The following is a 14,281-nucleotide window of genomic DNA, read 5'->3' on the forward strand; positions in this document are numbered from 1 at the left end:
GCGGGTGGAGAGGCTCCTGGAGGAAGGGAACAGCTGTCCCGGAACTACTACAGCCTGAGGCCAGGCGAGGTGTACGTGTTCGACAAGGAGAAGCCGATGCTGCACCCCAGGTCGTGGATGCCGGTGTCCCACGCCGTGATGATGATCGGCATCGGGCACCAGCCGGCTGCCTCCAGCCAACTTTGCCACCACATGGTGATGCAGAACAGTGAGGGCCGGCTGTTCGGGGTCAACGGCATCGGCAGGGTCAGCAAGAAGGATGTCGACGGCCTGTACTTGATCGAGGTCGAGAAGCCCAAGCCGGAGCCGGCTCCTTGCAGTCAAGGAAAGCCGCTGAATGGCTAGCTAGCTTCTGATGTACAGATCGATAGCGAGTGACCGTGACCATGTCGAGAAGCTGATGCAGCGCCGCTATACTGTGCAGCATCTGATCTGATCTGATGAGGTGAGAACGAACTTGCTGTGCCCAGCTGGGCGGATGCATGTTTTTTTTGACAGAGAGAGAACTAGAAGGGGAGAGGCATGCGAGGCTGATCGTGAGCTGAGAGCGAGTACAGGCTAGATCAGATGTTGGCAGCAGCGGTGGTGAGCAGACCTGGCTGCAAGCTGCACCCAGTTTCTTGTAGGACAGAGACACGGTGATCAAGCTCGGTTGGCAGGAGAGACAGACCAGTGGAGAGCGAAAGCTGAGCAATGATGATGCTGTGGACTGTGTGGTGGTCGCTCAGTTAATTTTGTGGTCTGATCATTCCTGTGTGTTCATTAACTAATCCAAAATTCTGCATACAAGCTGTGTTACTCTACTGCATTATCTGTCTGTTCTCAAAAAAGAAAAGAAAACTGCATTATCAGTCCAGTTGGTGGAATCCCCTCCTCTCTTTGATCGTTCTGGCGGGAAACCATTGATTCAAAAAAATAAAATAAAATGCCACCCTGCTTTCTGGATGTCCTCATGTACTGGGCCTTATTTGGAGCCTTGGGCCTAAAGCAGGGTCTGCTGCGCAGGGCCCATCTACTTTCATGTCTCTAGGCTTTACAGGCTCGCTCCTGCATCCCTACCTACGAGTACTACCCTGTGGCCCGTGCAAGATGATGCCTGTCTTCTTACAGTCTGCTCCTTCACTCCACCCCAGGAAGTTATATATGGGCTATAGCCTAGAGCTACAGAGAATGTCTCCTTTTCTTTTTGGCTACAAAAAGTTGAATGTCAATTATATTTACAAATGAAATGTTAAGTAAGATAACCATAGTACCTGTAGACTGGATTGAATTCTGAAACCTGCAAATTAAAGACCACCAGCACATCAATCAATTTGTTTATATATATTCCTCACAGAGGAATTGCTAAAATATATGTAAACACCAGCACATCAAACCAATGGAAGCTCTCTCTCTCTCTCTCGACTCTCTCTGTCTAGTTAAGCTGGAACAATATTTAGGTATTAAACCGTGTTTTTTTTGGTGAAGCTAACATATGAAACATGCTTTAGGTACACTGAGAATGTGAGTTAGATGAAGAAAATGGGGGTGACAATTGCGCAAGTAAGCGATTTATTTATTTGGTCTCTTCTATATCTCTCTCCTCTGGCACGGCCTGTATCTGTCCTTGGCTTTTGGCTTTTGTCCCTGCTCGTGATGAACGACTCTAAAAGTCCACCTTTGGAAAGCAACTGTCCTTTCCATCTAATCTGGGCAATGCAAGGCCACTGTAACAAATTGCATCCATGATCCGCCGGTCAAACGATGCATGGAACGCCATTGCCATGGAGCCTTGCCTATTTGCCTTGGTAGATGATCTATGGGCCTGGATACTTGTTGGATATCTTGTTTTTTTTAATGAAAGATACCGATCTTTTTATTGCCACTCACACGCCACTTTGTGTGTCATTGTGTGTCAGTCTTTCATGCATTGTCTTCTTGATCAGTATATAGGGTTCCAGCAGCTGATCCGTCTCCTCAACCAGCTAGCTCAGTAACTGTAGCTCCTCTTTAGTCTTTGGAGGCACCTACCTGCTCTGACGCTCCGTGTGGCTTTGCAGGCTGATAGTGATGGGCCGGGCTTGGGCATGTCCGCCGCGGCTGTTCTTCAGATGCATACATGCATACACACACACACACACACTTCTCCCTTTCTTCGGATGCCCTGCTGTTCTAATTGTGACACCGTGTTATTACAATTCACACACACACATGATTTCGGGCTGCAGGACACTCAACAAATGCATACATGCATGTAATTGTGTTATCTGGCTCAACGTTTTAACAACCTTTTAAATTATTTCTGTGTCATTTGTACTCAGTCAACGCAGCAAGGTTATTTAAATTTAAAGATGATTTAGCAGCTTTCTTTTTTAGCATCCACCAGTAGATTTCACCTGCTGACAATGGTATCGATCCGTATGACCGTATCTACCGGCAGGCCACAGCTTGATTTGCCTTTAACTGCTTTGGTTTTCACTCCTCTTGAACAAGTTCAGGATCATGTGATAGGTTACTCTGCCTTACAGCCTGAACGTTGACTACTGAAAGATTTGATTATAGAGTTCAGATTTCATAGATTGGCGAGTATCTCACGACTTCATATTACAAATCTGAAAAAGTATGTGATCATTTGGTGCTTAATGTTTGAGCAAAGGCAGCTGAAACCCTTGTAAATCGAGCTACACTGTCAAGGGGTTCAGAGTTTGGACGTGCAGCTGTCTGCCTGTCTGTTTCTCTCCTCATAAGATTGCCTAAATTTCCCACATTTCCAGTCGCGATTGGGATGCGAAATGAGAGGCCAGGGGGTTTTCGGTTCTGCCATGAAGATTGTTGGCGTCCTGTTCCTAAAGAAGAAGGTGCGTGTGCGTGTTTGTTAAAATAAAATATCTGAATCTGCTGAGCTAACACTTTGAAAAAAACAATTATAAGCTTTCTTTAAGTTGCTAAAAGAACTAAATAAATACTTATAGGCTTCCTTTTTGCACACAATGCATCATGTGAATTTGCACTAGATATACTTGCTAGGTTGCCTAGTGCCAACTAACCTTGAGAAACAATATATGAGCACACTGCATGAGGGGATACATAATCTGGGCAGCAGTCAGGGCATCCTTCTCGCTTCGACCCATAATTTGGCAACACCCGTGCAGTAATCAAGGAAAAAAAGTTAGTTTCCATAACCATACCATAAGTTATTTACAACCTCTGAAAGATGAGTATTCATTGCCGCGATTATCAATTTCTTCCGAGGCCCGGAGGAATTCTACCCCTTTCAAGTTCATGCCAAGTGCTTTCCAAATCTCAATCGTGTTGTTTGATGATAAAAAAAATAATACAACGAGATATGGTAAAATTAAAGATAATATGTGCCGACATATATTATTACATAAATTATGGTTGAGCCCATGACACATGGGCCCCACCTCTTCATGATGCTAGAAGACTTTGGTCAGACTCTTGCATAGCCTAGTTTCTTAAAAAAGATCGAGCATGCACGAGTTTATTAGTGACAAAACATGAGACTTGAAAGAAAAGCTACACACCAAAGGGACCCTAATTGTGACACCGTGTTATTACAATTCACACACACACATGATTTCGGGCTGCAGGACACTCAACAAATGCATACATGCATGTAATTGTGTTATCTGGCTCAACGTTTTAACAGCCTTTTAAATTATTTCTGTGTCATTTGTACTCAGTCAACGCAGCAAGGTTATTTAAATTTAAAGATGATTTAGCAGCTTTCTTTTTCAGCATCCACCAGTACATTTCACCTGCTGCCAATGGTATCGATCCGTATGACCGTATCTACCGGCACGCCACAGCTTGGTTTGCCTTTAACTGCTTTGGTTTTCACTCCTCTTGAACAAGTTCAGGATCGTGTGATAGGTTACTCTGCCTTACAGCCTGAACGTTGACTGAAAGATTTGACTATAGAGTTCAGATTTCATAGATAGGCGAGTATCTCACGACTTCAGATTCCAAATCTGAAAAACTATGTGATCATTTGGTGCTTAATGTTTGAGCAAAGGCAGCTGAAACCCTTGTAAATCGAACTACACTGTCAAGGGGTTCAGAGTTTGGACGTGCAGCTGTCTACCTGTCTGTTTCTCTCCTCATAAGATTGCTTAAATTTCCCACATTTTCAGTCGCGATTGGGATGTGAAATGAGAGGCCAGGGGGTTTTCGGTTCTGCCATGAAGATTGTTGGCGTCCTGTTCCTAAAGAAGAAGGTGCGTGTGCGTGTTTGTTAAAAAAATGTCTGAATCTTCTGAGCTAACAAAACATTTCGGTACTGCAATTTAATACAACACTCCTCACGGTTCACTCTCCAAAGATCTTGCTAGCTTGCGGTGCCCCAGCATTCTCACTCAGCTGAGAAGGATGCGAGCAAAGCAATGGCGCCGCCGCCGGTGCAGCACAGCCTGGGGGTTGAGCTTGTCACCAGTCACACGACCCTCCCGAGCTGCCCCTGCGGCGCGCGTCCCTGGCCAGCGCCGCGACGGCGACGGCGACGGCCGCGCACGCGCCAACGCCCGCCGCGACGCTCACCTTCCCGCAGAACGCGCCGGCGGCGTCGCACACGCTGCCGCCGCCGCCTCCTACGTCTACCCCGCTGCTGCCCCACGGGCCAGCCGCGCCGGCTGCCGAGAAGAGGAGGCCCTGCGCCGCGGCGTCGAGGAGGGGCACCAGCGGCAGCGAGCCGATCGCGGCGGCGGCGCGCACGGCGCACAGGTACAGCGCCGCCGCAGAGCAGACGGCCGAGATCGCGCCGGCCACCACGAAGTACCTGCACGCGCTCATCTCAATGAACGCCGTCGACATGCGCGTGGCCAACTGTGTGAGCGTGTAGCAGAGTAGCCTCTTACTTGAGAGCGTTGTACTGGCTGCACGAGACGGCGTAGCTCGACGGGGCTCCCCGGTCGCCGCCGCCGACGACCAGCTGGCTGGCGGTGCCCATCACGACGGCGGCCGCCACCGACAGGACGAGCGCGGCGATGCGGAAGAGGAGGCTCACCGCCTTGCCGGCCTCACCGTCGGCCATCTTGATCGAAAAGTGAATGGACTATGGAGCGACAGCAAGAGTACAAGACCAACGCCAAGAAAAACCAAGCTATATAAACCGGGTCCAGATGCTTGCAATGGTGGTGAACTCTGAATGGATGCATGTAACCGAGCAAGCAACCAACAATTTGTCATCCTAAGGCTCATGTCAAATCAAGAATTTGAATTTCCCCTTGCTTTTAAAAATTAGCAGGGAATTCGTCCATGGCCCCCCAACTACGTGATCTCCAAGGCAAAGGAAACATTCAGATAAACCGCGCCTGCAGTATCTTACTATTCTGAACTTGAAGATATCTGCAGAATGTGACTTGTATCTTATAAATTCAGATTCAGGATAGATTGGTAGTAGGGGAGGAGGTTTATGGGTGAGCAAGACACTCAACAGAAGCAAACATTCTGTTGGCGCAAAGTTTGGTTGCCACCAGCAAGAACAGATGCTTGTGTTGGTGGACAACTCTGAAAGGAGGCATGTAAGTGTATCATATATACTATTGATGCAGTAGCTATACTGAATTACTGGTAGAAAGAGAAGACGTCTATTGTTCAGCAAGACACTCTATTAAAGCAAAAACTTGTCTTGCTCAATGACCCAAGTTGCAGTTCCCTTTAGTTAATTTGACGACGAAGAGGTATGCCGCATCCATAAGGAATTCAGAAACAGGTTGTTCATTTCAACTGTTCAAGTTGTTCAAGGTCCGAGGCAAGCAAGACACTGATCTTTCTATTCAGTAATGTCTTTTAATGAACAGCAGAGTTTCCTTGAATTTGAATAGTTCCAAAGTGAATAGAATTCAGTGGGTTTGAGACAGTAGACAGTATTGTAAGGGTTCAAGTAAAAAGAATCATTATAAGAAATATGGTCCCATTAGACCATAATTGTGATTTCTCCCCTCCCCCTCTTAGGCTACGAGCACTGATTCCTTTCAATCATATAATATCGCATCAAGGATCATGAAAATTTAAAGATCATCCTGATTTTGAATCACCTCTTGCAGAGTTGCTGTTAAAAAAATAGAATTGACTTCCTCTTTGGCCTCTTTGGTCACCTAATCATGAGCTCTCCAAGACAAAGCAAACATTCAGATGACCATGTCAGCGATAATGTAACCAGCATCGTAGTATATATTAACGAAAGCAGTCACATTGGTAGTATGGGAAGAGGTCTATGGGTGAGCGAGACACTCAACAAATGCATACTTGTCTGGCCAATAGGCCTAATTCCTTCTAAATTCTTTGGTGTCCAGAGTTTACTTTAGTTAATTCTACCGGGAAGAGGCTTCGCCTCCATAAGGAATAATTCAGAAATGTTTGCTCATGATCAAGTTTTTTGAGGTTCGAGAGGCAATACATTGGTTGTATTATTCAGTAACCATAATATTGAAAATAAACATGTAAATTTTATGTCTAATTGGAAACGTTCCAAAATGAATAGATACAATGTGTTTGAGAATTGAGATCAGAACAAAGAGCTGTTACCTTCAATGAACACGGGCTAAATTTAATACCCTGATCCATGAAGAAGAAGCAAAAGAGCATCACATAACAACCGGGAAAATTTTAACTTCAGGTCTGTGCTGACAGTGTCATTGATTGAAACCAGCAACTTGGTAAGCCTTTTGAACTGCAGGGGGCATGAAACCTGAACATATTCAGGTTCATATGGTTACTGCCTGAATGGTGCCAGAAATGCTTGATGAGGACAGCTTCCTAATTCTCTCGACGTGATAATGATCTGATGCGTATGATCTCAGCGAAGTCAAGTTAACTACTTTTAAATGAACTGAAGATGAGTCATGTTTCAGATATGTGTAGCTGTCTGTTCCTCCCCTTGTATGTTTTTTCAATTATGTCATAATTTATAGGATAAACTTGCACCATTGTCTGAATTTGTCATAATTTATTCAAGTAGTTTTTGTTTTTTGGTTGCAATGTGAAGGCATGCAAGGGGAAGGCCCAAATCATATTTGGATGTACTCACATGGAAGCAGCCGCAGTTCGTTTATCTGTTTGATTGTGACATCTTAAAAAGATAGCAGCACATGTACAATAAAAAATGAGTTACCCAGGCTGACTTCCAAAACCGAAACTCCCCAAGAACATATCCTGCTCCTTGTTTCCAGATCATGGTAAAATCAATCGAAAAGTAGGAATCAATCAACTGAACAACTCAAGCGAAACAAGTTTCTGCAAATTTCATAATCTGACGAAGTTGAGCTAATGGTGGCAATGGCAGCCGCGGCCACAACCCGACTTCGCCTTCTTCGTTTCATCACCCTTGAACCAAGTCGAGACCGGCACGTCCTTCAGGTACTTGGACGCAGCCAGGGCGACGGCCGCCGCCATCGAGACGGCACCGGACGCGCGGACCCGCTGGCAGAACTCGCCGGAGCCCTTGCAGACGCCGGCGACCCTGTGGCCGCAGGTGCCGAAGTCGTCCACCGAGAACGCCAGCGCCGACGAGGAGTAGAGGAACACCTGCGCGGCCGTGTCGACGAGCTCGGCCAGCGACCTGGCCGCCTTGCCTTCGCCCTCCCTGCCGCGCGCCGCCAGCCACGCCGCCGCCGCCTGCAGCGCCGCCGAGATGATATTGGCGACGAGAGAATACCTGCACCGCCGTGCGTGCACATGAATCCAATTCCATGGTCAGCGCATCAATGGAGACACAGGCCGGAGGAAGAATGCGTGTACGGTGCGCGTACTTGAGGGAGCTGTAGTCGCTGTAGGAGACGGAAACCTGGCTCGCCGGAACGCAGCCGGCGCAGGAGCGCTGGGATGCGGACGCCATCATGGCCGCCGACGCCACCGACAGCGCCACGGTGGCGATGCGGAGGGCGAGGCTGGCCGCGTCCGACGACCCGTCGGACTTGCCAGCAGCCATGGTTGATGGTTCAGAGCAACATCAACGAGCAAGGCATCACCTTACACACCACAGATTAAGCGCTTGTATGAGCAAGACAAGCAAGTAGTTGGTCGGAAAAAAAATTAAGCAATCTCTAGTCCAATTATGGAGCATTTATTCCCAACTATTTCTTGGCTAATGATTCTGACAGCAGTTAGGAACTACTACTACTCATCTAGAAAAATAAAAAAAATCAGTAGATAATTTTTCGCTGCCGAATGGGGTGAATGCTTCATATGGTAATCGTCTAATCGAAGATGTGATCGAGATCATTGCGATGAAGTGGTTAGCTACTCTCACGAGCAACTTACATTGTAAAAGCGCAATTTTCGCAATGGTTTGTATAAAAGGGTGAAGTTGATAAGGTAGTCGACCGTTGACTTGGACCCGGTACGTCTCTGCCAGTGAGCAAGGTGGTGCCTTGGCTTTTCAGGCACATCAATCACTAACCATCTTGCTAACCATTTTCTATTGCTACTTGCGAAGATTGCTTACTTTGTATTTTACACTGGATCATTTTTTTCTTTTGTGTCATATTCCATTTCTAGGGAACTTATTTTGTTCACCAAAGAAATTTTGAGTAGGAGCTCGCTTGTATAATAAGCACAACTACTTAAATCAATTACATCTCTCTGTCTATATATGCTTCTCAAAATTGGCTACTGGCACTGCAAAAATGTTGACATTTTGTTAGAGTTGCTGAAAAAAAAAGGGTCTCCTTTTGTCCAGAAGAGACTTCAAGTTACGGTCATTTTTGAGTGGATGTGTTTTATCTGAGATCTTGCATTAGAACCCGTTTGAGTTATATTCATGTTTGTTTACCGACCCAGTAATGACCTTTTTTCCCTTTTTTCACTTAAAAAGTACCATCGATTGGCGTGTGTTTAAGATACTTAAGGATTCTTTTTTTCCTCTTGCAATTAAAACGTACCACATATTGCTGCGTGTATTGGAGCTAGTGATAATTTTTTCCCCTCTTGCACTAAAAACGGATATATTGGGGCAATATTTTCATTTATTTAATTATCGTTCTTTAAAACCATGGTAGTAGCTGGTCTGAGTTTCCATGTTATGATAGAATGATTGCACATGGAGTGTTCTGAACCGGTGCATATAATCAACATTATTATTATATTCCATATTATGCACTGGTGTGTATTATAGGGTTGTGTGTGTGACTTGACCTCGAACAGAAGTTAGTTAGAAGGTCTTCCATCAACTACAACCATGTACTTGTTAAGTACGTAGGCACGAATGTCTTGCAAAAACATATTAAAAGAACATGTTACACAATGCAAGTACCATTATTCTAACAATTGAACAATACAGACCTGTCATACGACATTTCCTGGCACTTGCCACCAAGAACAACATCAGTCAATGCCCATCAACATAGTTTGGAAAACATCATGTTTTTCTACCATTAGCGAGGTCCTATTTTTCTTTCCTTTCCTAATTTTTAAGATTGTTCGTCCAAAGCTATAGTCTATCTCCTTAATATAGAATTGTAATTCAAGACAAGGAACAACTAGACGCTAGTAAAGTCATAACTCATATAGCTTCTTTTTGTCTTTTGTTTTTCTTTCACCATAGTTATTTTTCAACATTGACTGCTTATTTGCTTTGGCCATCTCGAGATATAATACTACAGGTAAAATCACAATTTTTCCCATTGTGATGTCATCATGTAAGAAATATGATCCCATTAGACCATAATTGTGATTTTGGTGACTGAGTAATAACATAGTCATCAGGAGTAATATGTGTATCAAGAATGAATATTTGTAGGATTTTAGAGGTTCCAAAGATGAACGCAAAGAAAACCTCCAAAGCCGAGACAACGAGAGGAATGAATTGGAGTCCCATGGATATTTATATTTTGACTGATCAAATGGGTTATATTTCTGAAGAATCTTGTAGAGCATTTCACAAGCTTTCCATAGAGTTCAAGATCATCAAAATCGGAGTTCCGAACAAAAAGTTACGATCAAAACAAGCAAAAGATTCCTGACCAACGCAATTGACATATTAAATCGGTGGTGCACCGAAAAGAGCACCGAATTAGTCGGTGAGGGTATCAAATCTTGCAAACCTCTCTGTACTAACAATATGGTTCGGTGGTGACATGAGGATATTCACCGAACCAGTCAGTGAGGGTGGTAGAAGGAAGAAGATCAACTCTAGTTTGACACTATCATTCGATGGTCCATAAGAAGCATGCACCGTATCAGTCGGTGGTGATTGTGGGGCCCAGAAGTCAGCCTCTCATTAGTCAGCCTCTCATTAGCTAACAACGGCTAGCTAAGGTGAAGGCCACCGATTGATTCGGTGGTACCCCTCCTGTGCGCACCGAATCAGTCGGTGGTACGCAGAATGTTGCAATGCGTTTGCAACGGCTAGTTTCTTTAGTTGGGGCTATAAATATCCCTCCACCCAGCTATTTCATGTGTGTTAGAGCTTGGAGAAGCTATAGGCTTGGTTTTTACATAGATACAAGCTCTATCCACCAAAGTGCTTAGTGATTAAATCCATAGGCCTTAGTACATACTTAGAGAGTGATTAGTGCTAGGTAAGCTCTAGAGAGAGTGAGAGAGAGCAAGGTGTTGTGCCTTGTGCTATTCTTGAGTGAACCTAAAAATTGTATCTTGGTGAGCCGATCTCTTGGAGTCTTGGAGACTCACCGCACCAGCAAGTTTTCGACCCTCCGGGTTGGTGTGGAGCGGCGTGGACGATCTTGTACGGAGGATGTAGAGACCCCCCATCTTTCATGGAGAAGCTCCTTAGTGAAAAGTGGCATCAAGGTGACCGGAAAACTTGGCGTGAGTCTTAGTGGCCAAACCTTTGTGGCAAGTCGTCAAGGTTGTCCCGAAAGAGACTTGGTGGCCGGAAAGCAATATCTTAGTGAGTGGTTTAACAATATGGACTAGGGGTGACTTAATACCTACCGATACCACGGAATAAATTCTCACGTCAAGAGTTTGCTTCCTCTCATCCCCTCCTTTATGTTTTCACATTTCTCTGCAACTCGTGTGCCTTTACTTTGTTAGTGTAGTATCTTGTTAAAATTGGCTATAAGTTGCAAAATTTATTTTAGAATTAGAGTTTCACACTAAATGAACTGTAACTGCACATCTAGATAGAATGCTCTAGTTTATATTTTGTGCAATCTTGTTTGAGCCATAGGTTAAGGTTTAAGTTTGTCTAATTCACCCCCTCCTCCTCTTAAGCTACGAGCACCGATTCTTTTCACATCATACGTACTATTTTGCTCCATGAAACCTCTTAAGAGGAGTTGGACCAACCAGTGCTACGCAACTCAATTAAGGATAGTTTGGGTGTCTACAATTAGGTTGAGTCCTCTTTAACTGAAGTTTTTACGCATATTCTCTTATTATCACAATGTCACCTAGTCCCTCCTAGGACGTTTTAGTATTTGTTCACGCAACTCATTTTCTACACCTTACTAACAAGCATTAAGGGTATTTTTGGTATGTCAGTATGTCACGAATTTAACATTTTCATTTTTGGCCAACTAGGATATACTCCTTCTAGGCACAAATGTCTTTTAAAACTTCGTGCGAGTTTAGGGCTATCAAAGCCTACAATTTAAAACTTTATTTATACAAACTATCATTTTAGGATTTGAGTTCGAGTATTTGAAAATGAGTGGATTTTTCTCAAGATTTAGTTTCATAAAAGTATAGATTTTGTATTTATGAGTATTCAAAAAAATATTACTAATTAGTTTGTCCTAAATGTCATACATTTAAAAATAAGATACGTATTAGTCAACTGGAGTGACTGAGCATATGGTGGCAAAAACAACAAACGCCGTTACCGAATAGGTTTGAGAAAAGTGAAACATCGACATGTTAGGTGGCAAAATTCAGAACTCGTTCTACTTAGCAGCAAGAAGAATTTCACATACAAAATTTGTTAATAAATAAAAATGCAAAAAGTGGCCAAGATAACAACATGTCAACACCACAATATTCAAACATAATTATTTCCATGGACTGTAGGTACATACAAACGGGCCACAAAGTGTCCGTTAATTCAGAAGGCGAAAGTAAAGCACACCAACTAATTACAGCGACTAATTAATCTCTTAAATAAAGCATGTAAAAATGAAGACGCAAAACCTAATTAATGCTTGTGGTGGCAGCCATGGTCACAGCCACCCGACTCGGAGCTGGAGCTGGAGTCCGAGTCCGACCCGCCGAGGGCCGCCGCCCCTCCCAAGGCCCTCACCACCTCGGCGGCGGACACGACGATCGCCGCGGCCAGCGCGAGGTAGACGGCGATGTGCACCTGGCTGCAGAAGTTGCTGCTGCCGCCGGCGGCGCTGCCGGCGCAGACGCTGACGCGCTGGCCGTACGCCGAGCAGTAGGACATGTCGGCGCTCTTGGCGAACGCTGCCCCCGTGGAGGAGTAGAGCAACGCCGGCACGGCGGCGCCCAGCAGCGGCATGAGCACCGCGGCCTTCTTGCCCTTGCCCTTCTTCCACACGGCGAGGAAGATGGCTATGGCCTCCAGGAACGCCGCCATGGCGCTGGCGATGACCAGGTAGACGAAGGGCGGGAAGTCGCTGTAGGTCACGGTGCGCGGGCGCGCGCCGTAGGCCGCGTAGACGGTGCACTGGCTCGCCGTGGCCATGAGCGCCGCCGCCGCCACCGCCAGCCCCATGCCCAAGATGCGGCCGGCGATGCTCACCGCCGTCGCGCACTTGGAGTCCTTCTTCTCCTCGTCGTGCATGGTTGGTGCCAACCGATGAACACGCCGGCCGGCTAGCTAGCTTGCTAGGGATCGACCGACGATGGTTGCGAGGTTGGTTGTTGACTTGAAGAGGGCTTGCACCGGGAGATGATGGTAGATGTATATATACAAGTATGCGAATTCGATGACGACGAACAAGTGGATGACGAAGATGGGGTCAGATGTGAGTGATTGGGGGCAGGCAATGTGTGCATGCTCAACTAACGTTCGCTAGCTCACCTCCGATTTGTTTTGAGTTTCTCGGTGATGAATTGGCGTCTAATCTCACTTGTTTCTAGTAGTTAGAGATAATATCGACGATTAGGAACTAGTTTAATCACCAAAATGTCTTTGTTTTTTGCGCCTAACCAACCAGTTTCTCTAGATTATGAGAGCTTGAACAATGATTAGATTCCATGGTTTATTCGTAGCTCTCTGCTCAGCAGAGTCTAGTCATGGGCCCAGGCCCAGCACTTCCCTCCTCAAGTGAGCGCCCAGACGGCCCAGCCCAGACACAACCCTCGTTAGGAAGTCGCATGACTCTGGGTCCAGTCCACTGTTTTTCTTACTACACACTGCTTGCAGTAAATTTTGCAGAGCTACTTATCTGTTGGCCAAAGTCAAATGATCATAATTAACACAAGCTGATTGATACCATGAAAAAAATCAAAATTATACCTTAATAGACTTTAGGAAAAATGAAATATAAAAAAATCGAGTCAAGAATATGAAAAGTCGTGACCTCTCCAAAAAAAAGTTGCGAAATTTAGAATGAAGACAAGAAGCTGAACCACAGCATACTATGTATATAGCAATATCCAACATGTTCTTCATGTCGATGTTCATACAAATAGTCCACCAAGTGGTGGTTACTAATTACAAAATGGGTGAACAACAAATCACTCATCAATCATCACACAAGCAAATCTAATTACAGTTCTTGATTTCTCAAAAAGAAAAAAAAGGAACCTGCTAATGCTTGGAATGGCACCCGTGCCCGCAGACGGAGTCGTCAGAGTCCGAGTCCGAGTCCGAGCCGCCGCCGCACCCCCGCGCCGCCGCCGCCCACTCGGCGAGCGACACGGCCACGGCGGCGCTCAGCGAGAGCCACATGGACACATGCACCAGCGCGCAGAAGCGGGCGCCGACGCTGCTGGCGCAGACGCTGAGCCGCCGCCCGCTGGGCTCCATGTAGTAGTAGATGTCCCAGCCGGCGGCGAACGCCGCGCCGGCGGACGTGTAGAGCAGCGCCGGCGCGGCGGCGGCGAGCAGCGGCGCGAGCACGGCGCCGGCCTTCCTGGCCTTGCCCTTCCTGCACACCCCGAGGAAGATGGCGACCGCCTCCAGCGCCGCGGCGATGGAGGCCGCCACCACCAGGTACACGAAGGCCGGGAAGTCGCGGTAGGTCACCGTGCGCGGGCGCCGCACGCCGTAGTAGTCGCCGTAGACCGTGCACTCGCTCGCCGTGGCCATCACCGCCGCCGCCGCCACCGCCAGCCCCATGCCAGCGATGCGGAAGACGAGGCTGACGGGGTGGCGCCACTTGCCGCCGCCGCCGGACTTCTTCTCGTCGCACAT

General features: G+C 46.3%; 4 protein-coding genes across 4 annotated transcripts; all 4 read right to left on the reverse strand.

The window, feature by feature from the left end:
* Window positions 1-4,425: 4,425 nt before the first annotated feature.
* On the reverse strand, window positions 4,426-5,153 carry LOC112872387 (CASP-like protein 1U1). The gene is made up of 3 exons (XM_025935468.1): window positions 5,109-5,153; window positions 4,854-5,029; window positions 4,426-4,774 (listed from the first exon to the last, which is right to left on the reverse strand). Exons 1-3 carry the CDS (start codon window positions 5,151-5,153, stop codon window positions 4,426-4,428), a joined length of 570 nt encoding a protein of 189 aa, XP_025791253.1.
* A 2,015-nt stretch (window positions 5,154-7,168) lies between these two features.
* LOC112903460 (CASP-like protein 1U3) lies at window positions 7,169-8,210 on the reverse strand. The gene is made up of 2 exons (XM_025972732.1): window positions 7,749-8,210; window positions 7,169-7,654 (listed from the first exon to the last, which is right to left on the reverse strand). Exons 1-2 carry the CDS (start codon window positions 7,925-7,927, stop codon window positions 7,264-7,266), a joined length of 570 nt encoding a protein of 189 aa, XP_025828517.1. The 5' UTR covers window positions 7,928-8,210; the 3' UTR covers window positions 7,169-7,263.
* Window positions 8,211-11,924: 3,714 nt separating this feature from the next.
* LOC112903258 (CASP-like protein 1U3) lies at window positions 11,925-12,783 on the reverse strand. The gene has a single exon (XM_025972491.1). The coding sequence runs from the start codon at window positions 12,701-12,703 to the stop codon at window positions 12,095-12,097; it is 609 nt and encodes a 202-aa protein (XP_025828276.1). The 5' UTR covers window positions 12,704-12,783; the 3' UTR covers window positions 11,925-12,094.
* Window positions 12,784-13,675: 892 nt separating this feature from the next.
* On the reverse strand, window positions 13,676-14,281 carry LOC112872389 (CASP-like protein 1U4). Its single transcript, XM_025935469.1, has one exon. It carries the CDS (start codon window positions 14,279-14,281, stop codon window positions 13,676-13,678), a length of 606 nt encoding a protein of 201 aa, XP_025791254.1.

This window comes from Panicum hallii, chromosome 8 (assembly GCF_002211085.1).
Source record: "Panicum hallii strain FIL2 chromosome 8, PHallii_v3.1, whole genome shotgun sequence".
In the NCBI taxonomy this organism is placed as follows: domain Eukaryota; kingdom Viridiplantae; phylum Streptophyta; class Magnoliopsida; order Poales; family Poaceae; genus Panicum; species Panicum hallii.

Coding starts and splice junctions, on each gene's coding strand:
- LOC112903460 (XM_025972732.1), bottom strand. CDS start 7,927: ATGGCTGCTGGCAAGTCCGACGGGTCGTCGGACGCGGCCAGCCTCGCC. Junction 7,655..7,748: donor AGCGACTACAGCTCCCTCAA/GTACGCGCACCG, acceptor ACGGCGGTGCAG/GTATTCTCTCGTCGCCAATA.
- LOC112872387 (XM_025935468.1), bottom strand. CDS start 5,153: ATGCATCCATTCAGAGTTCACCACCATTGCAAGCATCTGGACCCG. Junction 5,030..5,108: donor ATTGCAAGCATCTGGACCCG/GTTTATATAGCT, acceptor TTTTCGATCAAG/ATGGCCGACGGTGAGGCCGG. Junction 4,775..4,853: donor AGCCAGTACAACGCTCTCAA/GTAAGAGGCTAC, acceptor GAGCGCGTGCAG/GTACTTCGTGGTGGCCGGCG.
- LOC112872389 (XM_025935469.1), bottom strand. CDS start 14,281: ATGTGCGACGAGAAGAAGTCCGGCGGCGGCGGCAAGTGGCGCCACCCC.
- LOC112903258 (XM_025972491.1), bottom strand. CDS start 12,703: ATGCACGACGAGGAGAAGAAGGACTCCAAGTGCGCGACGGCGGTGAGC.